Source organism: Phodopus roborovskii, unplaced genomic scaffold (genome assembly GCF_943737965.1).
Source record: "Phodopus roborovskii unplaced genomic scaffold, PHOROB, whole genome shotgun sequence".
NCBI lineage: Eukaryota > Metazoa > Chordata > Mammalia > Rodentia > Cricetidae > Phodopus > Phodopus roborovskii.
In genome coordinates, this window is record NW_026126418.1 from 34,834,840 (window position 1) to 34,849,554 (window position 14,715).

General features: G+C 44.6%; 1 protein-coding gene across 2 annotated transcripts; it reads right to left on the reverse strand.

Annotated features, from left to right (window-relative positions):
• Positions 1-1,070: 1,070 nt before the first annotated feature.
• Positions 1,071-14,363, reverse strand: Klhl23 (kelch like family member 23). 2 transcript variants are annotated; one of them, XM_051184519.1, is made up of 4 exons: positions 14,044-14,363; positions 11,110-12,324; positions 7,789-7,941; positions 1,071-2,760 (listed from the first exon to the last, which is right to left on the reverse strand). In XM_051184519.1, exons 2-4 carry the CDS (start codon positions 12,320-12,322, stop codon positions 2,450-2,452), a joined length of 1,677 nt encoding a protein of 558 aa, XP_051040476.1. In that variant the 5' UTR covers positions 12,323-12,324; positions 14,044-14,363; the 3' UTR covers positions 1,071-2,449. The 2 variants fall into 2 exon arrangements, with proteins under 2 accessions (XP_051040476.1, XP_051040475.1); XM_051184518.1 differs by lacking the exon at positions 14,044-14,363 and adding an exon at positions 13,456-13,770.
• Between the last annotated feature and the right edge of the window lie 352 nt (positions 14,364-14,715).

Genomic DNA, 14,715 nt, shown 5'->3' on the forward strand with positions numbered 1-14,715 from the left:
GACCTGGGCCTGGGCCTTCCCAGGGAAGGTGCAGCTAAGCACCCACAGGATCCAGATGAGCTAGCAAAGGAAGGGAACGGGACTGAATTGTCCCCAGTTGCTCCACAAAAAAGAAAAAAAAAAAAAAAAAAAAAAAGAACCTGTAACACTCAACACTCAACTGGGCAATGTATTGTTTTTCTAGTGTTAACATTAAATGTCCTTGAGAAAAGGGTAAAACAGCCTACAATTAAAATTACAGATTTTAATGTGCTACCATTTATTTCACTGATTCAGACTGCTTCAACCCAGTTGGCTCAAATGTAAGCAGTCTCCACCACACATACAGTGACTTACTTATTTTTATTGAAAATACAAAGAAAAAACTTCAATAAATTTAAAACCATTCCACATCTCCTTACACTAACACCTTGCATTTATTTAGCACATAGCCCCCCACATGCATAAAGGCTTTGCAGTGACAGCCCTAGTGTGAATACAAGTTTGCCTTGTGCTTATCTTACTTAGCATAGACACGTCATACTTCAACAGTCTTCCAAATAGTTATTCTCACATAATGAAATATGTCATTATTTCATTAGCACACTTTCTTTAACATATAGATTTTCTCCATATTGTCACTGCTATTTACAATGCAGACATAAACATTCTCATGCATCTACATTTTTCATCATTCTTTAGTTCAAAAATAATGGGAGCTTATGGGGCAAAGGGTATAGTCATTTTAAAAAGTTTAAATTTACTTTCATTTTGTGTGTGTGTGTGTATGCATGTGTTCATACACATTATCACACACAGCACACATATGGAGGCAGAGGACAGCTTTCAGGAATCCATGCTCTCCTTCCACAGTGGGTTCTGGGAATTAGATGCAGGTTTCAGGTCTTAAAAAAAAAAAAAGTAAGCACTCTTACCTACGGAGTCATCTCAATAGCCCAGCACGGATGGTCACTTTTACCACTATTTATAAAAAAGTACATATAGCAACTCCAAGGGTTGTATCTATTTAAAATGTTATCTGATGTGAGTATTAAATAGTCTTAAAAGGTTTTTTTTTTTTTTAAAAAAAAAATCAGAAGTAGTTTTATTTAAAGTAAAAAATAAGCATTATCTTTTAAAAAACAAAACAATAAAAACAACCTGGCATGGAGCAGATAGTCTCACAGCTCACTCATGTTCGGATGGGTTAACTTAAGCAGAGCTTCCCTCCCTTTCTTAAGTTATGGCACATTTGGGAAGTGCCTGCAGGCACATAGAGGAAGCTAGAAAAGGGGATATCTGGCCCAGAGGCCACCCAGGCCTCCTCTGGCTTCAGAAGTTGAGGGGATCTTGATGTAGACAGAGCTATGTCTCAAAGTGCCAGTATACACGGGTCAGGAAGCTCTAGTCACAGATGGGCTCAGAGAGTAACGTCACAAAGTCTGGTTAGGGGCAGGGCTGGCAAATGAATGCCAGTTCTTTTCCAATGTATTTTCTGCTGCATCACCACTATTTTACATGCTTTCTGCCTGTGGAACCCAACTTTACATGCAGACATTTAACTACAAAGAGGGTTTGCCAACATGCTTAAGCCAGACACCTAAACTAGCAGTTTACACCCAAGCTAAAAATTAAACACAGCCCTTATTGAGAGCAAATTATTTGACTATTTTCTCTGTCGTGTTTTTAGACTTGCAATTCTTTTAAATTGAGTTGTAAACTCTTTGAACAATCATCTGTACAGTGTTTAGTATAGCTCTGATAGTAAATAAAGAATACCAGCAATCAATTATATATACCACAAAGGAAAATGCTGTAAATCAGTCCACAGTCTGAGGAATTCTAAAGGGAAACATTTTAAAGTATTGGTGTTGTAGAGGTAGAGAAGGTTCCCTCTTTACATTTCAAATTCCTGCCAGCTAGAGACCTGTAAAATACACAGGTACAACATAGGCTTTTAAAGACAGGTACTCACTGTAGCCTTGGCTGGCTTAGAACTTGCTATATGGACCAGGCTGGTCTCAATGTCCTTGAACTCAGAGATGTCTGCCTCTGCCACCCAATTGCTGGGATTAAAGGCATGTACCACCAATGCCCAGCAATATCATAGGCTCTTAACAGACATTTCATAACACAGAATGATTTTGATTTATACCCAGTGTTGATGCTACCAGGAAGATTCATTACAAAGGCATTTCATCTTTACCAAGTGTCAGATACCCTAGAGATCCTAGGAGGGGTTCACTCTCTTAATTTAACTGTATACATACATACATAACATTTTTCTTATGCTATTCCCATTAATCACTGGGTCTATTCCCATTAATCATTGGGTCTGGGAATCGTACAGGGTTAGAATTAAAAATTTCCCATGCCTGGTATGTGCCAAACCACAATAACAAGGCACCCCAAATTCTGCATTCTTTTTACTATGCCCCAAGTGATGACCTGGTTAGTCCCGTGGATTCAATCAGACATTATACACACAAACACATCCATGAGACCGCATAGCACTTGGGAGATTGCCCACTATCTCCCACTTATTAAGATCTGGATCGTATTTCTCAATACTCTGGAGATACGTCCCCTTTGAGTAGGAGTAACCCCCGGTGACGTAGATGCATCCATTCATGATGACAGCCCCGCACTCCATCCTCCTTTCCATCGTGGGTGCCGTCTCTCTCCACTCATTTTGATCTGGGTCGTAGCACTCTGTAATTGTCGTCTGTCCACCAACTAAGTAAAGCTTGTTTTCAAACGGAACTGAGCACAATCCATATTCTTTTTGGGAGGAAAAAAAAAAAATAAAAGAGCAAAGTTTCAATTATAATAACAAAAGGGCTATCATATTTTGGGTACAATGGCTCTGCAATTCAGGACACAAAAGCAGAGACATGGTGACACATGATGACATTTTGATTCTGTGATCCTCTGCTGTACAACTGAGGCTTAAAATCCAACCCCTGCCATCTGCCTCAGATGTCCTGTTCCTGCTGCTTAGCCAATAGCCCTCAGGGGGACAATCACCATTAATGGTAATTCCTAAGCTGGCTCTGTAAAATGACAAGAAATTCACTCCACACCCACCATCTGTCTGGAAACTGTCCAACATATGGTGTTCTTCACTGACATCCATCTTCACTCTTGACACCTATCAACTTTCTAGGTGACAGCAGAACAGTACAGTCCTCCTGACAGGACATTATACTAGGTAACTAGTGTGGTTTTCCCAAGGTCTCAGCAACCTTGTGACCAAGGACAGACCCCTGGATGTATGAGCTACTACACTGACTTCAGAAAATGACCTGGCTAGCTTCTCTGACATTGCCAGTCTAGTTAGGGACTCGAGTGAGAAAAGCAAACATTCAAGTTACTGAGGCCTACGGCTATCATACTCAGCCAACATGAAAGGTGTCCCCGGCAGAAGGTTGCCCCTGGGCAGAGGAGTCTCCTCCAAGAGGGCCTATTTCACTTAGATTGTCACAGTGTTTCTTTCCTTCTGCTGGCTCTTCTCAAGAGATATGAAGCAGGCCAGAGCAAGAAAAACAACACACCAAGTCCTTTGGTCTGGGACATGACCAGAATTGGAAACATTCATGGTGAGATGGAGAACATGAGCCTCATCTAACCAGGACAGCTACTCCCTGGCTTTCATCCCTGCTGCTAGGAGAAAATGCTGTCATGCTGCCAGATCTTACCACTTTTTTTTTTTTAAAGGTCCCTAAACCATGATTTTTGTTTGGAGTTTTAAATTTTGGTAACAAGCCAATTCAAAAATAGTTTAAGCACTGTAACAGCCAAATAGGATGTACTGTGCAAGGTACTAATTAGTATCTTCAAAAAACCACAGTTCATCAGGAAAAGTTTAATATAAATTAAAACTTCACAACTACAATAGTATGTTTCTATTGATTTACACTGTACTTTTGGGGGGCTGATTGTCAATTTTATGTACTTTCTAACACTAGGCTTAGGTAACAATGTCTTTTAGACATTTTTAAAAATGGCTAGTAATCCATACACAACTCACTGACTTTGTGGGACACTTATTTTTTTTATTTTTTAGAATTAATTTTTATTTTGTGCCTATGTGTAAGTGCTTGCATGTGTGTACATATGTGGGCCTTGTGCATGGCTGTTGCCCACAGAGGTCAGAACTGGACTAATGAGCCACCATGTGGGTAATGTGTACTAAACCTAGGCCCTCTGCAAGGGCAGCAAGCACTCTTAACCTCTGAGCCATCTCTAGGACACCTATTTTTAAAGTGATCCCCCTATACAACGCATATTAAATATATTAGTGTAAATAACTGCTTTTTTGTAGCTCTGACTGTCCTGGAACTCTCTGTAGACCAGACTGGCCTTGAACTCAGAGATCCACCAGGTTCTACCTCCTGAGTGCTGGGATTAAAAGCCTGTGCCACCAGCATCCAGTTGTGTTTTTCTAAATTGTAAATCTGATTTTTCTTTTTCTTTTTCTAAGATTTATTTATTTGAAGTATATGAGTGCTCTATCTGCATGTCAGAAGAAGGCATCTGATCCCACTATAGATGTTTGTGAGCCACCATGTGGTTGCTGGGAATAGAACACAGGATCTCTGGAAGAGCAGCCCGTAACCATCGAGCCATCCCTCCAGAACCAGTAAATCTGATTTTTTTCCTGCATTGGATTTTTTTGGGAAGATAAGTGTGGCCACAACATAAGCAGATTAATATGGGACTCAGGTTTTAACATGGTGTTCCAAATGAGGTAACAGGAGAGTGCATGGACCCCAGGCCAGGCTAAAAACTCACTTCTAACAAACATTAGATGGCTGACTTTGAGCAATGTATTTAATGTCACCAATTCAGCCACCTGTTAAGCCACCTCCCTAGCTCACAGGGTACCATGAGGTTTAAATGTGGCAATGTGACTGGGGAGATGGCTCAGTGGGTAAGATGCTTGCCATGAAAGAAAATGGCTCCCAAAGGGAGCGGCACTATGAGGACGTGTGGTCTTGCTGGAGAAACTGCGTCACTGTGGGGGAAGGATTTGAGGTCTCTTTTGCTCAAGTTTCCCTCAGTGGGACTGTTTCCTGAGCACTCTCAGCTCCAGCACCACATCTGCCCCCCCCTCGCCATGATGTTTTCTTTATAAGAGTTGCTGTGGTCATGGTGTCTCTTCACAGCAGTAAAAACCTAACTAAGAGACCATGTATGAGGGCCAGAGTTCAGAACTCTAGAACCCAAACCCCAAACCCTAACCCAAATGCTAACCCTGCAGGGGGCAGAGAGACTGGGATCCCCAGTATAAGTTAGACTAACCCAAACACTGAGCTCTGGGTTCATTGGGAGACTACCTCCTTTTATAATGTGGAGACCAATCAAGGAGACAGTATCCATCTCAGGCCTTCACAGGCATGTTCACTATGCTTGTGCATTTGTGGACACATGTACCCTCACAGACAAGCTTGCACACCAAATAATAATAAATACACAGTGCTATGGTTTGATTATGGGTAGTATCCCCCAAAGGACTATATATAAAGACTCAGACCCCAGAACATTGATACTAAGAGGTGCTATGGATTATAAAAAAAGGTGGGGCATTATGGGAGGTTCCTGAAGCAGTTTGACTCTGGCCAGTCCTCTCTCTGAGGTAACTATCCACTATAACATGTGCCTCTGATACCATCATTACCTACTCTCATCAGAGACCAGACCGAAGTGGCACCCAGTCTTGGAAAAGAACCTCCCACTGTGAGCTGAATGAAACTAAGTTAGTTGCCTCAGGTAATTAATGGCAGTACGGTAAAATTGACAAAAACAAACCAGATTAAGGCATGTAAAAGTATTGGAATAGTGTTCCTAGCCAATACCAATTAAATATTAGCTATTACTCAGAATGACCTACTGCTATTACTTTCCGTTATGACTCTGTTGGTCACAACAGGAAGCGATGAGAGCATTATCTAGACTAGACAATGTGACTGGACTACTGAGGCCAATGTCTGCACACAGAGCCAGGGCAGCCTCCACATGACGTTTCTTCTCATGTGAAGTTGTCAGCATATAGAGAAGTGGCTACATGGGTTGACAGCAAGAAAGGTGCTCCATTAAGCTGTAGCTGGCCACTGCCTGGGCACACCGCAGATGATGGACCCAAGACTAGCAGAGCGTGGCTCCTGGGCCATCGCTTTCAAGCACTTTATCTACTGATTCTGGAAAAGTTTCTCATCTTTTCTAAGTTACCGACCCTCCGTTTCCAAATATGTAAAACAATGGCAAACAATAGCTATGGACAGAATTTCGGGGAGACTCTCCGAAAATGTTGCATGTGAAGTGCCTTAGCCAATCCCTAACCTACATAGTGTGCACTCAACGGTGTTAGATGTTGCTGTTAGTCACAAATACCTCAAGCTTACAGATTTAATTTCCCACTCCAGTAACCCATTAAAAGCCTGATGCTCTGCCAAAAAAAAAAAAAAAAAGGTTCACAATAGTAAGGTGACATGAATTAATTCAAATGTAAACTCTTAAACATAAAGCATGCTGTAACAGTCTAAAATATTCCCTTTCACAGGGCAGCTGAACCCCGGGCCTAACCCATGCTAACCACATGCTCTTATCACTGAACTGTAATCCCAATCCCCTGTAATAGGTTAAAAATAAAAGATAGATACTAAAAAGGGGCTGAGGAGCTAGCTCAGTGGATAAAGTGCTTGACATAAAAGTATGAGGACATGAATTCAGACCTCCAGTACTCATGTACATAACACGAAAAATAAAAACCCAGAGACAGATATTGGGCTTCAAGCTTCAAACTGAAGATCAAAGAAGCAAAGCAGCCAGCCACTAGCTCTTTCCTCTACCTCAGACTGAAATGGCAAGTCTATCTCCACGAATCTTCAGATAATGCTTTCTACCAAAACTCAGACTGCAGTCCTGTCTCCAGCAAGTCTCAGATTACAATCCCAGACTGCTGCCTCTCCTCAACGTGGCTGGAGACCATACTGCCTCACATTGAATATCTGTTCCTATTTTATATACCTCAAGTGCTGGGATTAAAGGTGTGTGATCCCAAGTGCTGAAATCACCTTTGTGTGAGATGTTTCTCTTTTAAACTAGATCAATTTCATGTAGGTCAGGGTGGCCTTGAACTAACAGAGAACCATCTGCCTGTTTCTGAGTCCTGGGATTAAAGGTGTGTGTCACCACTGCCTGGCTCTATGGCTTGTGGCTAGCTTTGCATTCTGAACTCTCAGGCAAGCGTTACAATATCATAAATAATATATCACTACACATGTAAAATGCTGGGCTCAGCAACGCATGCCTAATATCCCAGCAATGGAAAAATGGAGACAGGATAACTTTAGGGGCTTGCCAGACAGCCAGTCTAACTAAATAGGTAAGGTCCAGGTTCAGAGAAACACCTTGTCTCAAAAATATAAGGTAATGAGTCAACTGACAAATACACCTGATGCCATCTTCTAGCCTACATGCACACGAACACACACACACACACACACACACACACACAGAGAGAGAGAGAGAGAGGAGCAACACACACACACACACACACAGAGAGAGAGAGAGAGAGAGAGAGAGGAGTAAGACTCTCCTTTGATAGACAACACTTTCTTTTATGACTGTTAAGGTAGTACATACACAGGGCTTTGTGTATCTAGGAACAGGTGTTTAATAGTCTTTGAAATGCAGAGTGAACACGCTTCTAAAAGAAAAGAAACACTTGGCCAACTTTAATCTCCATGCACCATCCTGACTAGCCTAAAAACCATAGTTATATACCTGTAATAGGATCCATATTACCTGGGTGTGGGCTGGCAGTAATGAGGCTCCATTCATTGATGTCTGAATTGTAACTCTGCACCTTGTCATAGGTGCAGCTCCCTCTGTAGCCACAGTGGCCGCCAATGACATAGATAACTTCATGTAGGACACAGGCAGTAGCATTTCCCACACCTGCATATCAATTAAAATCACATCTTAGATTGTTCATGCCTTTCTGAAATGAATGCCAATCTGCTATTGTTTTCATTATTATGGCTGGTAAATGCAAAGCACCATGTTAGGTGCTGAGGGGGGAGAGTGAAAAATGAAGGCTCCTTGTGCTCTTTAGGGGGTACAAATAATTAGAACATAGTTATAGGAAGGAGAAAATACCAGAAAGAGAGAGAGATGCTAATGTTATTGGTCAGATCAAAGAGACATTGCTTTTGACTGGAGAAGTCACAGCAGCGAAGGCATGATTTGCCCTGGGCCTGGTGGTTAGGACTCTGGCAAGCAGAGGAGGGAGAAGCTGCTCTCCCCAGAGCAGAGCCCCAGAGGCTTATTAGGCAATTTCAAGAAGGCTAGCACAATGGGAGTGGTCATGGAATTTAAGTTGAAGCTAAACGTCTGGGCTTCGTTCTGCAAGACATTTCAGATTTATAAACAGAGGCAGGAAGGGACTAAAAAGGAAGGAGAGGACTCAATGATGTAGATACTGACTTACATAGGGTTATCAAGGGCCAGACTTAGATGGTGTTTTGGGTGTGAAGGGAAGGGCAGAGGTGAGAGATGGGTCAAACAGATAGGCTTCAGTGATGAGACACGCGAGGCTGACTCTGCAGTCCTGAACTGGGAAAGCTGCAATACTCTGATGCCACAGAGAAGCAAGGAGGCGGAAACAGGCCCAGCCAGGTAAGAAGGCAGGCTCTTTTTAGTTGACAACCTGCAGTTTTAAGTCTTTCAACCAACTTCGATTAACACTGTTATGTGCCCGGTGCAGGTGAATCTCCTTGCTGATCTCCACTTCAAAGTAAAAGTGAGTTTACAAACAAGGTAGTTATGATAAAAAAGAAAGACCAGGGGGTCTCAAGGAAGCCAAAGGCTCATTTCTCCTCTGTACATCGTATTCCTAAGTGTCCTCTCGCATCAGAATAGTACAAATCAAAGCCGCACCAACTGGAGCTGAGCCCTCCCCTCCCCTGGGTTAGCGAGAGAGAAACAAAGTTCTCAAGTGAAAGTACTACCCTCCTCTGTGGCTCACACTCAGGATCCCAGCATCTGGGAGACTGAGGCCAGAAGATTGTGGGTTTGGGGACAGCCTGGGCTACATAACAAGACACTGCCTCAAAAAATAAATAAAAGAATGAATCTCTAAGTTTCAAAAGCCAGCTGGCATTTGGGCATTTGGGGAAGGGTAGCAGAGTATGGAGGAGACCTTCCATAACAACAAAGCTAAGGTAAAAGCATAGGGTTTTCTTTCCCAGTAACTACAAAGGGCGAGTACCCCACCCCACGTCCAGCAAGCACTGTTTCAAACATAATTCTTCAAAAGTTCAACAGAGCAACACATTTCCATCCTCAAAGATGTATTGTCTTTAAAATCTTTGAAGTTGTTATCACTGAGAAATAAAAACAGTAATTAAAAACAGTAATGCCTGCAGTTTACAACTGTGGCTAACGAAAGAAGAATGTTATGTGAACTACCACCTTTTCTGGTAAGGTAAACTTCATTTATGTAGAGTCAGAACATTCAGGATCAGCCCGACAATCAGTAAGTCCTACCTATATTCAGGCAAAGCCAAAGCCCAAACAGCAAGAGGCTCTCTGCTACCGTCTCCCACCCACCCACCCATCCACCTACATATATAGCTGCTTATGAAAAGCAGGTCCAATCCTGGGGCTTCTTGGGTGCCACACTCTGCACATGGTCCTTCAGTTTTCTCAAGGCCTCCAGCTGGCTAACGCCACCCTCCCTGTCAGACAGATGGTGAAACTGGGCTGAATCATTCACTCAAGTAGAGCAGAGAAAGTCAGAGCTGGGACCCTGGCAGCTTGGTTACAGAGGCAATGTGGGATCACAAGACCATCTGCCTCTAAGCTTCTTCTGGCTTGTCATCCAAGGATTATATCAGGTCAATTTCTAGTCCAGGTCACATTCCCACACCCTCACTAGTGTTAAAAAAGAAACAGAAAGGCCTGGGAAGAAACATTTGGGACAAAATGATACCAGTTTATTAAGAATCCACCAGCTGGGTGGTTTTTTTGTTTTGTTTTGTTTTTTAGAACTTTCCACTATCCCCCACCCCCCTCCTAAGCTGGAGGGAAGAAGTGCAAGGCTAAATAGTCTCACCAGATACAGTTTTATCAGGCAGACACTGGGATTCAGTGTGCTTGGCTCTCTATTTGGAGAGAAGCCTGCAACACAAAAGCACAGGTTGTGTGTCTCTAGTTACATTCCAAGGAGGCTAAGCTTCCAAAGTTTGAGTGAGAGCCTTTGTAAAGGTGATCAGTATATTCTAAGGGGAAAGGGTGGATATAAAAACGTAGATTGATGCCAGGTGTGATGGCGCACACCTTTAATCCCAGCACTCTGGAGGCAGGAGTGGTCGGATCTTTGAATTTGAGGCCAGCTTAGTGTATATAGCAAGTTCCAGGCCAGCCATGGCTAATAGAGAGACCTGTCTCAAAAAATAAAACAGACAAAAAAAAAAAAAAAAAAAAAAAAAAAAAAAGCCGAATTGAAAAACATTTTAAGAGAAATGAGAAAACAAACAAACCACAACAACATAGTCAAGTAAGTCTAAGCTGGATACAAATCATTTTCAAAAACATTAAAATGTTTTACTCCATTTAATTAAAAAAATTAGAGATGGAGTCTTACGTAGCCCAGGCTGGCCTTGAGCTCCCTATGTAGCTAAGAATGAATCAAAACTTCTGATTGTCTTGTCTCTGCTTCCTGAGTGCTGGGATCATAGGCTCAAGCCACAAGCCCATTTTATATGGTGCTGGGAGTGAAACCCAGGCTTAGTGTGTGGAAGGCATGCACTATACTCACGTAGTGTGTGTGTGTGTGTGTGTGTGTGTGCGTGTGCGTGTGCGTGTGCGTGTGCGTGTGCGTGTGCGTGTGCGTGTGCGTGTGCGTGTGCGTGTGCGTGCGCGCGCGCGCGCAGTTATACGTCCAGACAAGCTGGGGACTGTTTTTACCCAGACAGTGCTGAGCCAAATTACATATATAATCTACTGTAGTTCTTCAAGAATATCTCAGTGTGATATGTTCTTCCTAAAATTACTCCTGTAAAAGAGAAGTTTGCAACTGAATCTCAACCATGTAAAAACACAGGACAAGTAAAAGCTGCTTACCTTTAATCATGTTTGCAATAGGAAGCCACTTTTCTTTCAGTGGGTCATAGAACTCAGCCTCTTCTGCTGGTGCCCCTTTTCTGTAACCACCTAGAGCATAGACACAGCCCCCCAAGGTGACTGCACAGTGGTAATACCTGGCATTGAGCATTGGCAAGCCTTCTGTCCACTCATCACCTTCACTGTTATAGATCCACACTGTGTCAAGAGCGTCTATGTTGTCTGTCCTGTACCCTCCGGTTACATAAATGTTGGGTCCTAAGCATGTAACACCGTAACTCTCCCTGGTATAATCTGGTATTTCTGCTCCCTGAATCCAAACATTTGTCAAAGGATCCCATATGTGGACCTCTGATAAAGGATGCCAGTAATAGCCTCCGATGATATACATGGTGGCTGTGGACCTCTGGGAGATCTCTTTATGCATGGGATTCAAGGCATTGTATATTAGAGAACGTATCTTATTTTCAGTTAGTAGACAGCTTCTTTGAAGGCCTAAGGCTGTCTTTAAGTACACTGGGTCTATATCTATGTTGATATAGCTTAGTAGATTGCACAGGCATTCAATTCGATTCTCTACATCATGAGCAGTCCACTTAATGACCGGCTCTATGACAGCTTCCTCCTTCCAGACATTGAGATTCTTTCTGGACAAGATAAACAGAAACTTTTCAAGGCTGATTTCCAGAAACTCTTCTTGTTGCCATACTTCCTTAAACCTTGAGCACAGAATTCTTCGTGATTCCTTCTCTAGTTCTGAACACACATGAAATTCTGCAAAGGAGTGCATCCCGATACAGTTATCAATATCCAGGTGCCTGACCAGAAACTGCTCACAAGCCTTCTTTACCGAAAGAAACTGCAGCAGATCGGCTGCTTCAAGAAGGCTCTGTACATTTCTTTTAGTTATTTCAATTTGGGAAGTATATGCATAATTTACAAGGCCTTCCAGAATATCATGGTGGATGCCAAACAGTTTTATTTTACTTTTAAATTTTTCTTTCATGTCAGCCGTGAACATTGCCTTAAAATAATTGCTGCAGGCAGCTAAAACGACTCTGTGACAGTGGAAGATTATGCCTGAAGGGCACTGAAGGGTAATATCAGTAAATAATCCATCCAAATAAAACGTTCTGAATGCATCCAGAAAATCCACTGGATGCGATGAGTCCTTGAAAAGATAAATGTAATCTTCTTGTCCTTTTAGAGCCATGGCTGCAACAGATATAAACAAAAACGTTTTCAGTTTTGTGTAGTACCTCTAATAATTAATGTTAAATATTCCAATCATCAGACATTGATGGCACCAGACATATTACAGAACTAGACTGAATTCAGCCTCCTAAACACCAAATGCAAAACGTGCTGAACTATTTATACGATGGTCTATTTAAATTCAGCATGGCTTGGAACCCTCAGTGAGGCCCTTGGAATTTTTTCCCCCCGGTTGTCCATTTGTTAAGGGATCCTGGCTTACTACCCCTAACCACCCAATATCTGCAATCTGCCCCAGTCTGGCAGTTCCTGAGAGTTCACACTCCGCAGGCCAAGTGTCCGAGGGGGTCACCCCGCCGCAGCTCGGCCCCAATTCAGCATTTGCCTCTCTGTTTCAAATCACACCGAGATGCCACCAAGATGGAGAGAAGCTCAGAAAAGAGATCCCTGCGCCCTGCCGCTTGCCGACAGCAGAAGACCGGCCCGGCCCCAGCTAGGCTCTCCAGCCCGCGCTAGCTAGCGCCTGGGCCCGGTCGGCGTTCCCGCCGGGAGAGCGCCCCGCCCCGGGGCCCCGCGCGAAGGTTCGACTCCGGGGCGTCGCGCGCCACCGCTGGCCGGTGCCCGCGGCCTCTGCCAGGCCGGGAGCGCAGGTGTGGACGGCTCCCCGGTGCCCGCCCTCCCACCCGGCTCGCCCTGGACGGCCATTGTCTGCGCTCCGGTGCGCGCGGGCTGGGGACGGCCTGGCGGCCTCGTCTCCCGCGCGGCCCGCTCGCCCCTCCGGCCGGCCTCGGGCTGCTCGCCTCCGACCTACCTCGTCGGCGGCTCGGGACGCGGACCGGGGCTAGCGGCCGGCGCGGGTGGGGGCGCCTCCCGACCCTCTGACCATCTTTGGAAACGCGCGGTGGGGCGCGGCGGAGGCCGCCTGCTAGTGCAGCTCCAACCCACAAGCCGCTCCCGCGCCGGTGGCCCGCGGCTCCCCGCCTCCGCCCGCAGCCCCCCGCAGCCCCCGCGCTACAGCGCAGCAGGTGGGCCGCGTCCACCGGTCAGCCCCGCTCCGCTCGCGCGCTCACGCCCATCGCACCGCCTGCTCCGAGTCCCCAGTTAACGCCTGAGAAGAGCGTGCACGGGTACCTTCTCTCTCCCTGGAGACCTCCTGCCAGCCCAGGCCCGAAGGGTGCGGGGAGAGACGGAGAGTGCCCAGAGAAGGCAGCAAAACTAAGGTCTGGGATTAGGGCTGCCTTCAAATGCCACAAGTAGCCGCTTTCCCACAAACTCCATGCTGCCTCCAGCAGAGCGCACAGGAAGGAGCCTTGGGGCTGCTTAGCACACCAGGAGTTAAGCTGGAAGCTTCCAGGAAAAGTGGGGGTAGCCTGGGGTCAAGGCTGAGTCCCAGGCACTAAGATTCAGGCTACTGTGTTAGAACACAAGCAGCTGCAAGGGGCGACCTCCAGCCTTCTGGTGATGTCCATTGTGCTACACCAGAAAGTCCACTTACTGCAACAAAAGCTAAGTATCACGTGCTTTTATCAGCAGGATTTTGAATAACTTAGGAGCTCCTCACAAGTCTGGGAACTGGTAATCAGATTTGAAAACTGGTTCACTGCTGTCACAGAACTTTCTGGAAGGTCAGGGTGAACTAAGAGAACTGAGAGAATAAGAGAACTGAGGTGGTTCTTAAGAGTATGTCAGAATAAAAGAGTATGCACATAATGACCATACCTTACATGATGGGAGAACTCTCAAAACACATAAGAAGCTCAGGAAACCGAACCACAGCCTCTGCTGAAACTGCACCAGAACAACCAGGAAGCCAGCTTCTGTTTCTACCCCCACTTCTACTGCAGCACCGACCCGGGAAATATAAATATGTCAAAAGGGATCACACGCGTTTGTAGCCCACCCCCGGCTTTCCCAGCCAACACTCTCCAATCAGATTTCTAGTGTGGCAGAGTGGAGGCTGCTACTGCCCCGCCTCCTCGCTTCTTCCTCTTCTTTTTCTTCTATTTTTATACACCCTTCTCATGTCCCTGCCTGCTTTAAGCCTCTGGGAAGGACAAGTGATGAGGATTGGCCCCCTTGCCAAGCAAGCTCTGAACAAACACGAGCTTGTTCTCCTCTCAGTGGTTTTACTTTAATCCTACATCCTCCTGTAGATGCCGGGTGCTGTTTGTGTTGAACCTCACAATCTCCACCTCAGATTTTGGAAATCTTTCTGTTCAGGAGCACCACGTGGTTTTTAGAAAGGAAAAAAACAAAAAACAAAAAACAAAACAAAACAACAACAACAACAACAACAACAACAAAAAAAAAAACCCGAAACGTTTAACACCTCAGAATCTGGCCAATTATTTAATACTACAGCAAGAAAGCAAGGAAGACTTTGATTGGGGG

Bases quoted from the DNA above. Each gene is read 5' to 3' on its own strand.
- Klhl23 (XM_051184519.1), bottom strand. From the start codon at position 12,322: ATGGCTCTAAAAGGACAAGAAGATTACATTTATCTTTTCAAGGACTCA. The intron at 7,942-11,109 runs GTAAGCAGCTTT...ATTGATATGCAG, and splicing joins TATTGCAAACATGATTAAAG to GTGTGGGAAATGCTACTGCC. The intron at 2,761-7,788 runs GTAATATGGATC...CCTCCCAAAAAG, and splicing joins TACTGCCAGCCCACACCCAG to AATATGGATTGTGCTCAGTT.